Raw genomic sequence first — 15,672 nt, 5'->3', positions numbered from 1 at the left:
GTGCTGTAGGGGCAGATAGGGGGCGGTTTCTGAGCGTAGGTAGGAGCCCATTGGTTGCTGGTCACCTGGGCTCATGGCTAGAGGGAGGTATAAAAGGTGGGCACCATCTTGGTTCGTTCCGTCAGTTCAGCCAGAGGAGAAGACAGGGAGTAGAGGCTCTGTAGGAGCTCTACTCCAGGAGGGCCTAGTGAGAGGCCGAGGAGGAGGTGAAGGGGAGCTGAGATTCTGGCTCATCTCAGCTCCAAGAGAAAGGAACAGAAAGGAACAGAACAGGAACTGCAAAGAAGGAGAGACAGAGAAACAGAAGGGCTCAGGAACAAGAAGGTGGAAGGGACCCTAAGAACCCACGAGAATCCAGGGTGCAGGGTCAGGCAGATTAAGGGTACCGGATCCCAAGTTGGTGGAGGAGAAACAACCCTCAGCCAAAGACCGGTCGTCGTGATCATCTATTGGTGCGACACCTCATCAAACCTGCTAGGAAGGCGCCATATAGGACAGCGGAGGACGGGGCCCACGTTTAACCGCACAAGTCCACGGCAGCTGGACAAAAGTGGGTCACTGGTGAGGCAGGCCAGAGAAAGGATTAAAGGGGGTCCTGTGCCATGCTCCTGAGCTGCCTGGGAGTTGACCGAGCCCCTCACCTGGTGGACGCAGCACGGCTCGGGCGGTCACTGCTGACAGAAGTGACCCGGAACAAACGAACTGTGAGTAAAGACCCTGGACTGTAACTTGTTGTCTGTGTGCTCCTTCGCGCCTCCAGCACTATCAGCACCGGGACTCGCACTATCATCACTCCCACCATCCACTACACTGCCCTGGGGCTGCACTCTTCCCATGGGGAGTCACATCACCTCAGCTGCACCCATCATCAGCCCCAGCGGACTGCCTTGCAGCGGCGGTTCCTAATAACCGCAATCCACGGGTGGCGTAGTCGGACATTATTTGGAGCGCATAGCAGACTACCATTAGCCTGACCACCCTGAGCCGCGGGACCGGGCCGCCACTACTACTACCCCCATCGTTTCCCTATCGCCCGGATCCGCGTGCCCCACGGCCCAGGGGGCGAGTCACTCGAGCATAGTAGCAGAGCACTACAAGATACTCAGATAACACCCGTGCATGCTGGGATCACACCTTATCCAACCACGTTCGCTCAGCACTAGTTGCCAGGTGCTGCTGCCATGTTAGTCATTCAATGAAGCTCAGCCTGAGGTTGGCCTCCATGGAAGATGTCACAATCAAGGTGCCGGATGTTATTGCAGCACCCTCACCGACCCTATGACAGGAAGCGAGTGGCAGCAGGGAGAATAAAATGTAATTTTCTCCGTGTAGCCAATGCTTTTCCAATAAGCTGTCTAACCAGGCTTTACACCCTATTTACCTGCAGATTACCCCTATATCTGCAGATAAATAGCATTTTTCAAGGTGACAAGTTACCATTAAAGGGACTCTGGCAGTACGGAATGACTGTTCGAAGAAAGTCCTGCCGCTTGGTGCTCCACAGCGCGGCCAAACATGTAATTATAGTACATTATAGAAAAACATAACAAGTAATAAAACCGTTTAGGTGGGCTGTAGTGTGGGCCCCTAGAGTCAGTTCCCCTGGTGGGCCCTAGGCACCCCAGTCCGACCCTGTGTGAGACTACCATTATTTTATAGACAATCATCTTGGCTATCTCATACATAAATTTGACTTGCTACTATTATTTAAATTTGTATTATTTTGCTATTGTTTTGTGAATACACTTTTGGCTTTCAACACCTGAATCCTTCTGGGCATGCTCATGATCAGATTCAAACATGTCTCGACCGAAATCTGATCCCAGGTCTCTTCTACACGTTCCCAAAGTTGGTGCATACTGGTCGACTCACTGGGGCATGTATATGTGACGCTCACAGCCCTCCCTGGGAGATGGGGTACTCGGAGCCGGGTCAGATGTTGGGGGAAGCAGTCGTGGCCTGGACCCGTTCCGTGCCCAGGGCCATTACACAAAAAAGGATGTAATGGGCTATCAGGGTTAAGTTGTTGCTATCGACTATGCCACCTGTGGTACCTGGTGAAGGCCACCAGCGCTGCTGCAGTCCTCCGAGGCAGGATGTTGTGGTAGCGAAAGTTGTTACTACTCCCCACAGGCGGAGCAGGGCCTCGGGGCAGAGAGACAAGGATGGAGGGAGTCGTAGTGTAGGAGTTCTGGTGCTGCGTAGCGCGGTGCAGTGCAGAAATAAAGAGTCCGGAGGTCATAGGGGTTGACTTCCAGGGTTTTTACTCACGATGGAGAGTACAGCTGCAAGGCTTCTCCCTGCTCCTCACCGAGTTCTGCGGTCACCAGGGACAGGGGTCCGACAACCTCTGAGTAAGTCAAGTGTTCAATCAGGACCCTGCACCGGAGTGTTCCTAGACTTCAGACCGGGTCCTTTCCTGTCTGTGTGTGTGTAGATAGGTCGGGTCTCCCTCTGAACTTCACTCAGAAAAAGGGTACGGGTGGCAGCTCCGCTCTTTCTGTTACCCGATGGGATCCTCAGGGCCTATCGGGCTTTCCTGACCAGGACGTAGAGTAGCAAGGTCAGGTGTCGGGGGCCGGTACCCCTTTTTGCAGCCGGAATCCCTCTGAATAGATCAGGTAGGCGAGGACAGGTGGCGTATACCGCTCCGTCTGCATCCCCCCCGGGATCCATTTGCGGCGGAGCTACACTCCTAAGCTCCGGGCCTTCTTGGTCATGGTCCTTGACCGGGCTGAGACATACATTATCTGCAACCTGCCCCTCGACCCAAGGCCAGGGTACGAGGGCCATGCCTCCATCTGCTGCAGGTCCACACAGGATCCACGCTCAGGGAGGAAGGTCACGATCAAAGAACAGTCAAAGATTCAACAACCAAAATGGCTGTGTATTAAATATGAAATATCAAGTGTCACTAAAATGTGAGTCCTCCACGCTCACCCACTAATTGGTTCCCCCTATCTCTTGGTTACCCAGTCTCCCAACTTCCAGTAGGGGCAGCACCTAGTGCCTTCTAGCCCCCTCTGGTGGGAGAAGTGTGGTGTTGGATGTGGAGGTAGGGTCCTGACCATCACACTGTTCTTACCTCAGAGGAGGAACACTACACTCCATTAGAGAAGTGCAGCATCCCTGTGGCGGTCGAACCCTCTGGGGCGCCACATATACAGTTTTTACTTCAACTCTACCCACAAGTGTTCGATTGGGTTGAGGTCTGGGGACTGTGGGGACCAATCTAGCACCTCTACTTCATTGTCATTGAACCATTTCTTTGCCAATCTTGACGTATACTTTGGGTCATTGTTCTGCTGGAACACTATGTCATCCTTTTCATACCCATAGAACTCAAGCGTATGAAGTAAGTTGATCACTATCGATCCGGGTCAAGTATCCAACGCCTTTGGCTGTGAAAAAACCTATATCATTAGGCTTCCTCCGCCGAACTTGACAGTTCCTTCAATTTCCCTTGTTTCTTCCAGACCATCAGTGCCTAGTCTATTGACTTTTGTCTCATCGCTCCAAATTACCCATTTCAAATCTTCTACTGTCCACTTTTAGTACTTATGAAGATATTGAAGTCGAGCCACCATTCCAGACTTGTGTAACGTGCGTCGCACGTTGCTTGCATGGACGTCTGCAATCTCACGATTATGAAGCATACGAGCCACCTCCACTGCCGTGTTTGTCATGCCAGAACTGATAGACCTTGTGATGAGACCAACTTGTTGACTCCGATTTTTGCTTGGATGTCAACCTCTTGGCTTTTGAATGGATGGACGGACTTCATTTCGTATTCTTCCAACTGTCATGGCACTCCCATGATGCAGTTAGGCAATTTTCTTGGCTGAGAGAGCACTATCGATGAGCTGGATAGAACTCTTTGGCCACAATGGTCAAAGGTATGTGTGGAGAAAAAAGGGCACAGAATTTCAGGAAAAGAACATCTTGCAAACCATTAAGCATGGGGGTGGATTAATCATGCTTTGGGGTTGTGTTGCATCCAATGGCACGGAGAACATTTCACGGGTAGAGGGAAGAATGGATTCACTGAAATGTCAACAAATTCTTTATGCAAACATACCACCATCTGTAAAAAAAGCTGAAGTTGAAAAGAGGATGGCTTCTACAAATAGATAATGATTAGTGATGAGCGAGCACTAAAATGCTCGGGGACTTGTTGCTCGGGTCAAGTAAATTGGAATGCTTGAGTGCTCAGTCCGAGTAACAAGCCCAATGTAAGTCTATGGGAAACTCGAGCATTTTTCCGGCGGCCCTCCCTGGCGGTCTGCAGAGGGTCTAAAAATTGCCAAAATCGATGGGAACAGTGGTCAAATTACATGGGAACAGCATGGGGAAGACCCCTGGAAGCATCTCTGACTCCCAGGTCACTGCTGTCAACAACGTTGTCAGAGGTATTACGCCACTTTTACGAACTCACAATAAAACACACAAAAACAAAACCAAAATGGATTTTCCTGGGAAAAATGTTAAGGTAAATACTTTCCAGGGTAATGACTTGTATATGAGGCAAAATAAATAACCAAAAACAAAAATGCTCCTCCACACCTTGGGCTATGTTCACACGTTGCGTTTTTGCACTTTTGCATTTCAACGGTGAAAAATGCATTCACCAGGAAATGTCATTTTAACATTTTACTACATTATCTGGCCATTTGGTGTGTGAGACATCATCAGACACATCCTGTTTCATTTATGAAGGAGGGACTCTGAAAGTCACAAACACTATTTTTACAGCCTTACTATTCTTAAAGTGCCAGCAGTCAGCTATGCTTTGTTGTTCCCATTATTAAAGAGTGAGTCTTCCACACTTTTATTGCATATGCAGTAACTACAAGGGCTGCCAAAAATTTGGACGCAACCCAATACCCCTTTGAAGAGACATACAGGAGGCTCTCAGTAAAAAAAAATGTTTCCATTATAAAGGAGTTGGTCTCCTATAGTGGTAATGCCCATGCTGTGACTGCAAGGGCTGCCAAAATTTAGGAAAACCCCCACTAACAATTTAAAAACACATAGAGCTGGGCCACAGTAACGACATGTTCCCATTAGAAAGGAGAGTGTGTGCTATCCAGTTATAGGGTATGCAGTGAGTCCAACAGATGCCAAAATTTAGGAAAAACCCTACTAACAATTTAAAGAAACATGGAGCTGGGCTACAGTAATGAGTACGACATGTTCCCATTAAAAAGGATTGGGTCTCCCATACTGTTTGCCTACGGAGTGAATGCAATGGCTGCCAAAAATTTGGAGGCAAGAGACGTAGAGGTCCGAGGGCCTCCTGAAAACAATCTTCCCATTATTAGGAAGTGGGTTTCCCATACTGTTTGCCTATGCAGTGAATGCAACGGCTGTCAAAAATTTGGAGGCACTCCAATGCCCCTAGCAAGAAACGTAGAGGTCGGAGGGCCTTGTGAAAACAATGTTCCCATTATTAGGAAGTGGGTCTCCCATACTGTTTGCCTATGCAGTGAATGCAACGGCTGCCAAAAATTTGGAGGAACTCCAATGCCCTTTCCAAGAGACGTAGAGGTCGGAGGGCCTCCTGAAAACAATGTTTCCATTATTAGGAAGTGGGTCTCCCATAATGTTTGCCAATGCAGTGAATGCAACGGCTGCCAAAAATTTGGAGGAATTTGCAAGAGAAGTAGTTATGGTGATATGGTATATACTGTGGTGATATGGTGGTGGAGGATGAGCATGAGGATAAGGAGGAGTACAAGAGAAAATAGACAAAATCAGGAAGCTTATACCCATGTCTGGGTGTGAAGACTGAGGTGCATGCGAATAGAGTTAGATCTCCCAAAAAAAAGACACTGTATTTGAGTTTATGCTACGCTGCTATCATTCAGTGGTGTTGAGAAGTCTGGCCCAATCCAGTCCTTGTTCATTTTTATAAGAGTCAGCCTGTCAGCATTTTCAGTTGACAGGCGGATGCGCCTATTGGTTATAATTCCACCGGCGGCACTAAAAACCTGCTCTGACAAAACCCTAGCGGCAGAGCAGGCCAGGACCTCCAAGGCGTAGAGAGCCAGTTAATGCCACGTGTCCAACTTGGATACCCAATAATTATAAGGCACACAGGAATAACGGAGGATGTTGGTACGGTCGGCAAGGTACTCCCTCACCATCTTTCGAAACTTTTCCCTCCTTGTGAGAGTACCCCACGCCTCAAGGCCTGTGCGATGGGAGGGTCTGATAAAAATTGTCCCAGAACTTTGACAGTGTTCCCCTGCCTCTGCTGGATTGAATTTGTGTCTCTCTCGCCTGTACTCCTTGGTTGTCCAACGAACGGTGACCTCTGCCGCCAGCTTTTTCAGATGGGAATTTTTTAAATAATTCTGCAACAAGGGCCTTCTCGTACTGCACCATTATATTAGGCCTGTCCTGCAAGGGAATAAGAGACAGAAAGTTCTCCTTATATCGTGGGTCTAGAAGTGTCACCAACCAGTAATGACTGTCACCCAAAATTTGGACAACGCGAGGGTCACGGAAAAGGCAGCGCAACATAAACTCAGCCATGTGTGCCAGACTGCTAACAGGCAAGAATTTCGTGTTCTCACCAAGAGGATGACTGACCATGCTCTCCTCCACCTCCTGCCTCTCCTCAGGCCATTCACACTGAACAGACGGTATGACGGTTGTGCAGGTAGTACTGTCTATAGTGCAGGAAACTAGCTCCTGTTCTTCCTCCTCCTCTTCGTTATTGTCACCCAATCCATGTTGGGATGAGATGAGCATGGGCTGTGTGGAATCACCTTGTATGGTTTCTTGCTCCATCTCATCATGCTCGCCTGCAATGCATTTTTTATTGTGAGCAGAGAGCGTTTCAGAAGACAGAGAAGCGGGATGGTGATGCTAATTATGGCGTCATCATTGCTCGCCATCTTGGTGGAGTCCTCCAAGTTTTGTACATATGTCTGACATCCATGTCCACTCCTGTCTTATGTGTGGAGTCTGACCTGAATACCGACGGCCTTGTTGATGCTGGTAGTCAACAACTGCCCTCTTCTGCTCATAAATCCTTCCCAACATCTTCCATGTAGAGTTCCAACGTGTGGGGACATCGCAGATCAGTCGGTGAGCTGGAAGCTGTAAATGCTGCTGAAGCATGGCAAGGGTGGCGGAAACTGTAGCTGACTTTCTAAAATGGGCACACAGGCGGCGTACTTTGACAAGCAAATCCGGCAGCTCCGGGTAGGTTTTTAAAAACTGCTGAATCATGAGGTTAAGCACATGGGCCAGGCATGGTACGTGTGTGAGTTTGCCTCACCTCAGAGCCGCCACCAGGTTCCGGCCATTATCACACACGACCATACCTGGCTGTAGGTTCAGCGGTGTCAGCCACAGATCTGCCTTCTCTTTCAGAGCTGTCCACAACTCTTCAGCGTTGTGCGGTTTGTCACCTAAGCATATTAGCTTCAGCACAGCCTGTTGCCGCTTGGCCGAGGCAGTGCTGCAGTGTATTTGCGCTTGCTTTCCAAGGACTGGGGTAGGGACAACTGAACGCTGTGCTGGGACAAGGACATGGACATGCTTGCTGATGGTGCAAGTTGACAGTGTGCAATGACAGCTGCAGGGCGGGAGGCATCTTCGCATGCCCGATGGACAGGGGATTGGTGTGCAGGCACAACAGCGGAAGAAGCAGTGGTGTCACCCGCAGACACTGTTTTTGGACCTTTCGGTTCGGCCCACTTAGTCGGGTGCTTTGCAGCCATGTGCCTGTTCATGTTGGTAGTGGTCAGGCTGCTAGCTTTGCTACCCTTGCTGATGCTGGCCTGGCAGTTGGTGCAAATGGCCTTTTTGAGGTTATCTGCAGAGTTTTTAAAAAGCAAACAGACTCGGGAAGACCTAACAGTGGTATTGGCTACTTCCGTCATGCTGGCGTTACGAGGAGCGTTACGGCCACCACACTGCTTCTTACTGCCTCTTGTGGTGCTATGCCTCCCTCCCCCTGTGTGCTGCTGTCCTCGCTCTGTATTTCCCCCTGCCAGGTTGAGTCAGTTACTATATCATCCACCACCTCGTCTTCCACTTCCGCACCCTGGTGCTCCTCCTGACTTTCTGGCAATTTTGTCTCATCATCATCATCATCCACCTCTTGCGACAGTAATTGAACTTTCCCACCGTTGCCTTCGTGCTTGCTGATCCAATATTTGGGCATTGCTACACGCGTTCTCCTTTTGCATCGCTTGAAGATGGCCGGGCGAGAGGCCCGAATCTATAAATGGAAAAGTGAACAGCTCTTCTGAGTGTCCAAGTGTGGGATCAGTTGTCTCCGGGTACTCAGCATGGTGGGAGGAAGGAGGATCAGGGTGAGGAATATGTGTTCCAGACTCATTGCTACTGAGACTTGACCGTGTGGAAGACAGGGTGGTAGTGGTGGTGTCAAAACTGACTGGAAGCATTATCTGCTATCCAACCAACAACCTTTTGACACTGCTCTGGGTTCAATGGTGGTGTACTGCAGTCCCCTAGTAATTGGGACAGGAAGGTCGAGCAACAAGATGTGGGTGTTTGCTGTGGCACAATTTCAGTTTGCCCACGGCCACGTCCTTGACCTTGGCCTCTGTATGCACCATCACGATCACGTCCACTTTCCCGTCCCTTGCCATCGCACCTTGCCCATTTTAAATAGAGGACAATATTTTCCATGTTCATGAGAAATGGCTGATTTTGGAATGCTTTTATATGTGATAAGTCTGACAGAGAACCAAGGTTTTAAATAGCAAGCCTGTAATTTACTAATATTATTCTATACAGAGACCTAGTGTGAATAGCTTGACCAACACACTGCAACGAAATGGAAGGCAGAAATGGCTGATTTTGGAACACTGTTATAGGTGATATGTCTGACAGAGAACCACAGTTTTAAATAGCAGGCCTGTAATTTACTAATATTACTCTACACAGAGACCTAGTGTGAATAGCTTGACCAACACACTGCAACGAAATGAAAATGGAAGAAATGGCTGATTTTGGAACACTGTTATAGGTGATATGTCTGACAGAGAACCACAGTTTTAAATAGCAGGCCTGTAATTTACTAAAACTATTCTTCACAGACACCTAGTGTGAATAGCTTGACCGACACACTGCAACAGAATGGAAAAGGAGGCCAATATTTTCCACGTTCAGTTCAAAATTCTGGATTTTTATCGCTGAAATATGGAACAGATCTGGCTGTATTCTGCAGTGCTAACAAGAAAATGGAGCAGAAAAATTGTGCACTCTGGATTGCTTTTTAAACAAATAACCAGGATTAAGATAAAAAAAAAATTTGCCCTGTCCCCTGATATCTGGGGCTATATCTACAAATATCTGTAATTATTACAGCAGCAGACAGGACGTTCAATGGACCCTCTTGCTATATGCACTGCAGTCTGCCACATACACTGCCTGCCTAACTCCTGCCTAGCACTGATTATATGCAGCTGGATTAGTCCTCAAAAGAACTGTTAGTTCAGATGGATATATATATTTATATGTTGTGGAATATCTATACTAACAGGACGTTCAATGGACCCTCTTGCACTATATGCACGGCAGTCTGCCACATACACTGCCTGCCTGCCTAACTCCTGCTATCACCACTGAATATATGCAGCTGGATTAGTCCTCAGAAGGACTGCTAGTTCAGATGGATATTTATATATGTTGTGGAATACCTATACTAACTATAAACAAGAAAATCTCTCCCTGACTCAGCAGCACCTCTCCCTACTCCGGGGTAGACTGTGACGAGCATAGCGGCGCCAGGTCTTATATAGACCTGATGACGCTGTGTGGCCAGCCAATCACTGTAATGCCACAACCAACATGGCTACGACATTACTGTGTGTGGCAGGCAATCCCTGCATGTTCATTGGCTCTCTAAAGATCGCCAAACATGCAGGGAGGGGACCCGAGTTCCGAACCGAGCAACTCGTAAATACTCGCCAAGCGCTGAGCTTGTCGAGCACCGTGATGCTCGGGTGAGCACCGAGCAGTGGCGAACACATTCGCTCATCACTAATAATGATCCTAAACATACGTCAAAATCCACAATAGACTACCTCAAAAGGAGCAAGATGAAAGTTTTAAAATGGCCCTCATAGTCCCCTGATCTGAACATCATTGAAAATCTGTGGCTAGATGCATGCAAGATGATCCAGGAATCTCATAGAAGTGGAAGAATTTTCAAAGGAAGAATGGATGAAAACCCCTTAAACAGGAATTGAAAGACTCTTAACTGGCTACAATAAGCGTTTACAAACTGTAATACTTTCATAAGGGGGTGGTACGGGTGCCTAAACTTTTACATCTGCCCATTTTTCTTTTCGTAATTTAAAATTTTAAAATGTAAAAGATGAAAAAAAAAAAATTATATATATATAATTTTAGCCCTTTTAGAGATCATTTCATCTCCAACTTGCTTAACTGTTCACAACAGTAATTTTGACCAGGGGTGCCCAAACTTTTACATACCACTGTATCTGTATGTGTATGTATGTACTGTATTTATATTCTGGACTGTGCAAAGGTTTTAGGCTAAATTCCATCAATATTTGATGACCTCCCTTTTTCGTCAGTTCTTGCAGGTACACTAAGGACAAGGAGTCCTTGAAGTGATGATCTGGCCCCACAGAGCCCTGATCTCACATCATCCAGTCTGTGTGAGATCACATGAAGAGACAGAAGGAGCTGCACAAGCAACATCCACAGAAGATCTGGGGTCACTTCTCCAAGATGTTTGGAACAACCTATTGCCGAGTTCCTTCAAAGACTGGTGTACTTAAAAGAACTGATGAAGACAGAGGGCGGTCACCAAATATTGATGCGATTAGGCTCCATTCACATTCCGTGTGAGTGTTACCATCCGAGAGAAATGTATTCATTTCTTTTTCTCGGGTTTCTTTTTTTCTCAGGTATCTTTTACTTGCATCACGTAGACTTTGAATTTTTTTTTATCCATTGACTCTTAACAATGGAACCCTTAAATCTGGATGAAATACGCATGGAGCTCTGAAGCACAAAATCTGTCTTTCTAGTATCATCCATAGACTTTATTGGCCGAATTTGATCTGCAATATCTGATGAGAATAGAGACATTCTTTGATTCTCATGGACCAGAGACACAGACTTGTTTTTAAAATTGATATGTGTATGGTTCAATGAAACTTTATGGGTCAGTGTGCTGTCTGAGAAAAAAATGGACTGTATGAGGTGGTCATTTGAATGCCTGCTTAAACAGGTAGATCACTCAGTGCCCGTAGGCTGCCATGGTTCTCATCAGTGTGTCTCGTTTTACACAGGACAATGCACCGAAGAACGATGATCTTTTATGCTGCGCAAAATATAATTCCACCTGATGATTAAGCATTTTTTGCTCATGTAGTGTTTTTAGCAACAGTGTAAATGCCCCTTAACACTGGATGACAGATTTTATAATTTTAGGTTCACGGAGAGTAGAGATGAGCGAATCAGTTCGAGAATCGAATTCCCCTTAACATTTTTTGCAATTTGTTCTGGGATCCTGGAGGGCTGAAAGGGATTAAACAACCCGCAAATCTCATACTCCACATACTTGTCCAGTCGCTGGTCCTCCGATTGGCTCTTTTATCTTTCTTCTGTCTTTGCTCCGGTCCTTCAGTCACTTTCTGCTGGGTCTTCATTCACTAGGCCCCAAAAAGTCATGTAAGAGGGTGACCGGGACGGTCATGCGCCTCTTTCCCTTTTGTGAATGTATTGTTCTACTCCGTGTTTATATATGAATATGTAAATGTCTATTGTCTAATGTTAGTTACAGGGACAGTATATGTTAGGAGTGGATGGTATATTAGATTAGGAAATAGTTAATATATTTAGTAATAGCTCCAATGTAGAAGAAGCCGGGGTAGTAACAGAGTAGTTTGCCCAGCAACCGACAGAGACGGTTGCTGATTGGTCCAGCTGAAAAAGGGGGAGGAGTTTGGGCGAGAGGAGAGCAACGGTTATTCCTGTCAGGAATGAGTTCAGTCAGAGCAGTTGTTGCTGTTGATAACGTTAGGGTATGTGCTGGAGGAAGACTGAGGAGAAGTCCAGGCCCCGGGGGGCTGAAGGTCAATAGAGATACAGACAGATGATTGGAAAAGAGTTAGGCAGCTTGGGGAACGATAAAGCGGACAACTGTGAGGAAAATTCCCTAAACGTCCCAGGTCTACGGCCTGTAGAAGGACTGATGGAGCCAGCCTTCACTACTCCCAAGGAGGGGAGAACGGACGGGGACATAACTGAGGAGAGTAGGATCGTGTTCTGGGAAGCTGCGGTACCGGGGAAACTAACTCTGAGGACAGGACAGGAAGAGACAGTAGAGGAAGCTGAAACTGTAAGGTGATGTCCAAAAAGTCTGTATCTGTGACTAAAACTGAACAAATGGAGTTTAGTAAAGTTATGTTATATAAAAGAGTGACAGAGTCTGAAAGTGATTATTTGCCTGCAACAACTGAGCTCCTGAAGTAAACGGAGATTTCCCGGGAAACTGTAAGTGTTGTACACTACATGCAAATCACCAGACAACCGGGACATTTTCTTGTATTTGTGGGCGGTCAGGGTGAGAATATAATACCACAGCAATACCTCGACAATATTACCACCCTGCACTCCTTACAGTCACATGGGGAGCGACGCAAGTCACTGACATATCACGACACGTAGGTTCACGTGGGGCCTTGTCAATGGAAAACCTGGTCAAAAGTGACCAGAGGCACAAACCAAATAGGAAAGCAAACAGAAGAACCAAATGGAGGACTGCTGGATTTATAAAACTTTTTAACTCATTTTGGGATGATCAATTTGCATCAAATTTATTTGATGTGAATTCAATTTTCTTTTGAATTGAACATCTGTCCGAATCAAATTTTTGGAGATTCGCTCAACACTACCTGAGAGTCTTGGAACTATCATTCTTCACTTAGTTTGCTGCACCAGGAATTTAATACCATTTCCAGGGGTCCACAATCTCGATGTTTGTCATTAATAACCTACTAAATCTCCAACTATGATGTCACAGAATTCAGAATACAACTTCCCTTCAGTGATGATAGTGGTGAAGTCTCAGATGTTCCCTACTTTAGGTTGATACCGGCATCAAAGAGTACTTGAATAAGATAGGTTACAGTAAAAAATTAGTGAGTTTGACTGTGGTACTTATCGAAGTTACTGCATGGTGTAAGTATTGCGCTGGTTACGTTACATGATGCAAATTACAAAACAATATACTTACCAAAGAAATTAAACAGACACCCAAAATGCTTCCTATAATGGTCCCGATTGGCATAGATCCTAAACAGAGCACATTTTTAGATGGTGATGAAATTTTGAAAGTAGAAGGAATCAAAAAGTTGGACAACTTCAACCAATTATCTTGCTCAACTTCAATAATTTTTTTTCATTATTGGATCATGGTCTCTGCAGACATAAAAAAGTGTCATCACATTCAAATTATTTTTCCAGTCCTAGAGAGCTAGACGGGAAACAGAGGGGGCGGCAGCTGTGGATCCACTCCCGTCTAACCTGCACTGTGCAGAGCCCATCGGTCATATAATTACCGACTCTTCAGATTGAAAAATTATTGGCTCCGCTTTGTCAGTTGGACTGTTGCCTTTGCAGAGCGCATAAATTGAACTGTCTTTTCATTCGGGGGCCTGGCTCTGCACATTTAGTTTCAATGTACAGAGTGCAGCAGCCACTGTCAAAATTAGCTAGATTTTTCCACTCTGCAGAAGCAACAGTTCAACTGACAAAGCCACTGCACTCTTCTGACGCTTCTTCTGCTTTCAACATGGGAGAGATCAGGTCAGTGGTGCAATAATGCTACTGGTTTGAGCTGTCAATCAAGCAAGAGCGTACCGCCCCACAGCAAGCCAGGAGTCAGGGGAGCTGTGAGCTCCTGAAGATAGAAAATGAAAAAAAAAACCTTCAAGTAATGTATTGATGTAGTAGCATATGCCCACTTGGGTGTTTAAAGCCATTAGAATAAAAGTCCACCTATGTAATTGTAAGCAAACATTTCCTGGGTGGGAAGCACATTCAAAGGTGTTTCACTATCCCCTAGTGATACCTCTTGGGCTACCTATGTGCACCATCAAAAACATCACTTGAAAACCTATGAATGGTTCCCAATGGTCAGGTCCATAGCAATTGAGTTATTACCTATTCCATGTTTAGTTAATAGCATACCATGTTGTGACAACCTCCTTAGTACTAAAAGAAAGAAAAACCTGTAGAGAAATCCAATGCATCGTTAGTAATTTTCCATGCTTCCTTCCTACCAAGCCAAACAACCAATTTTATGTTAAAAATCCAAGGCACCAAAATATTTCTCTTCAGAAAAAAACAAAAAACTTAGCTTTTATTCCACCCATAAAAAAACATAGCAAAACAATGCATGGCAAAGTTTCAGATGTTTCCGGTCAAGCCAAATCTTAGAAATAAAATATAGTCAGTACAATTAGTAGCCCATTTGAGTTATTTATACGCCATTGGAAGCACTGAAAGAATAGTTACTGACCCCGCCACAAAAGATACACTTAGGAAAGATGTGTTTTCAAAATTCCCTGGGAAATATTGGGTCAATCTTTGAGAGATATTAAACAGGAGGTTCATTGGTCTCCAAGCAGAAGAAGAAAATAATAATCCCTTTTGCCAATACAGTGAGATTATATCTGCCATTATTAGGAAACATTGGTATATAGTCAGGGATACACAGCCAAACATCAATATCTTCTGGGAGCCACCCATTAAGTCATAGTTCAACTAGGGAATCACTTGTTGGGGCTGATATTGGCGTGAAGATGAACACACAGAGGTTTCTGTCCACAGAAAAGGAAATATTTTTCAACATTCTCATACAGGTAAAATAAAAAATAAAATTAATAGATATAATACCTGTAATTCAGATTTAGTTGTTTTTTAACTATGTAGATGAGACTACTCAGGAGGTCAAAGCCCATATAGGGCAACACAAGTCCGAATAAAATCTATGAGGCTTGACTTACTGGTCCCAAAATATTTTGTTGAAGCAAGGAACAGTGTCTCACAACTACGCTATCAAGTTATTCATGACAGTGTCGGTTTGTTGTGCCAAGGGCCCACCAGTAACTTTGACTCTGGGAACCCACTGCTACATGGAAATATTACATTTTCCTCTTTCACAAATTTATCTATACTTCTATATAATAATAAACTAGGTAGTTTTTTAAATGAATGATGACATTCTGCATTACTATATAGTGAATGAAGTGTATTGTGCCAATTACAACACATTAAGGAGGGTGCGGGGCCTACCAGAGGATTCACCTGTTCTCCTGTGGGCCAGTCCCAGCATTAGTGATGGGGTTCCTACTTTTAGAAGTGATGGGGATAGGCTGTTAAGACTTAAAAAGAAAGAAATGTTCTGGATCAGAAAATTATGGATGGTAACTACTAATAGCAGGAATTTTGACTTCAATTTGTTATCCTTCATTTGATTGTTCCTTCTCTTTCTTTTTATTTCTCAGAGTTTGTCTTTTTTCCTCTCTGCTAATTTGTAAGTGGCGAAACACAGAACTGACTATTTAGATGGAATCCTTGTAGTTAGTACGTGTCTTGCTATCATTCCGGCCTATACTATTTGATATGGATGTGGCTAAGTTGTTT

General features: G+C 45.4%; 1 protein-coding gene across 5 annotated transcripts in view; it reads right to left on the bottom strand.

The window, feature by feature from the left end:
- The window catches only part of LOC141272144 (uncharacterized), a 327,412-nt gene that overhangs the window by 53,687 nt on the left and 258,053 nt on the right, over window positions 1-15,672 (bottom strand). For all 5 annotated transcript variants that reach the window (XR_012321979.1, XR_012321981.1, XR_012321980.1 and 2 more), the window contains exon 5: window positions 13,259-13,317. Coding sequence is in view for 1 of the 5 variants with exons in the window: in XM_073682510.1 (XP_073538611.1) it covers window positions 13,259-13,317 (59 nt within the window). In the remaining 4 variants the exon portion in view is untranslated. The remainder of the gene's footprint in view (window positions 1-13,258; window positions 13,318-15,672) is intronic.

Source organism: Phyllobates terribilis, unplaced genomic scaffold (genome assembly GCF_046119375.1).
Source record: "Phyllobates terribilis strain yellow unplaced genomic scaffold, ASM4611937v1 Scaffold_5__5_contigs__length_657084704, whole genome shotgun sequence".
NCBI lineage: Eukaryota > Metazoa > Chordata > Amphibia > Anura > Dendrobatidae > Phyllobates > Phyllobates terribilis.
This window is presented reverse-complemented; position numbering and strand designations above follow the sequence as displayed.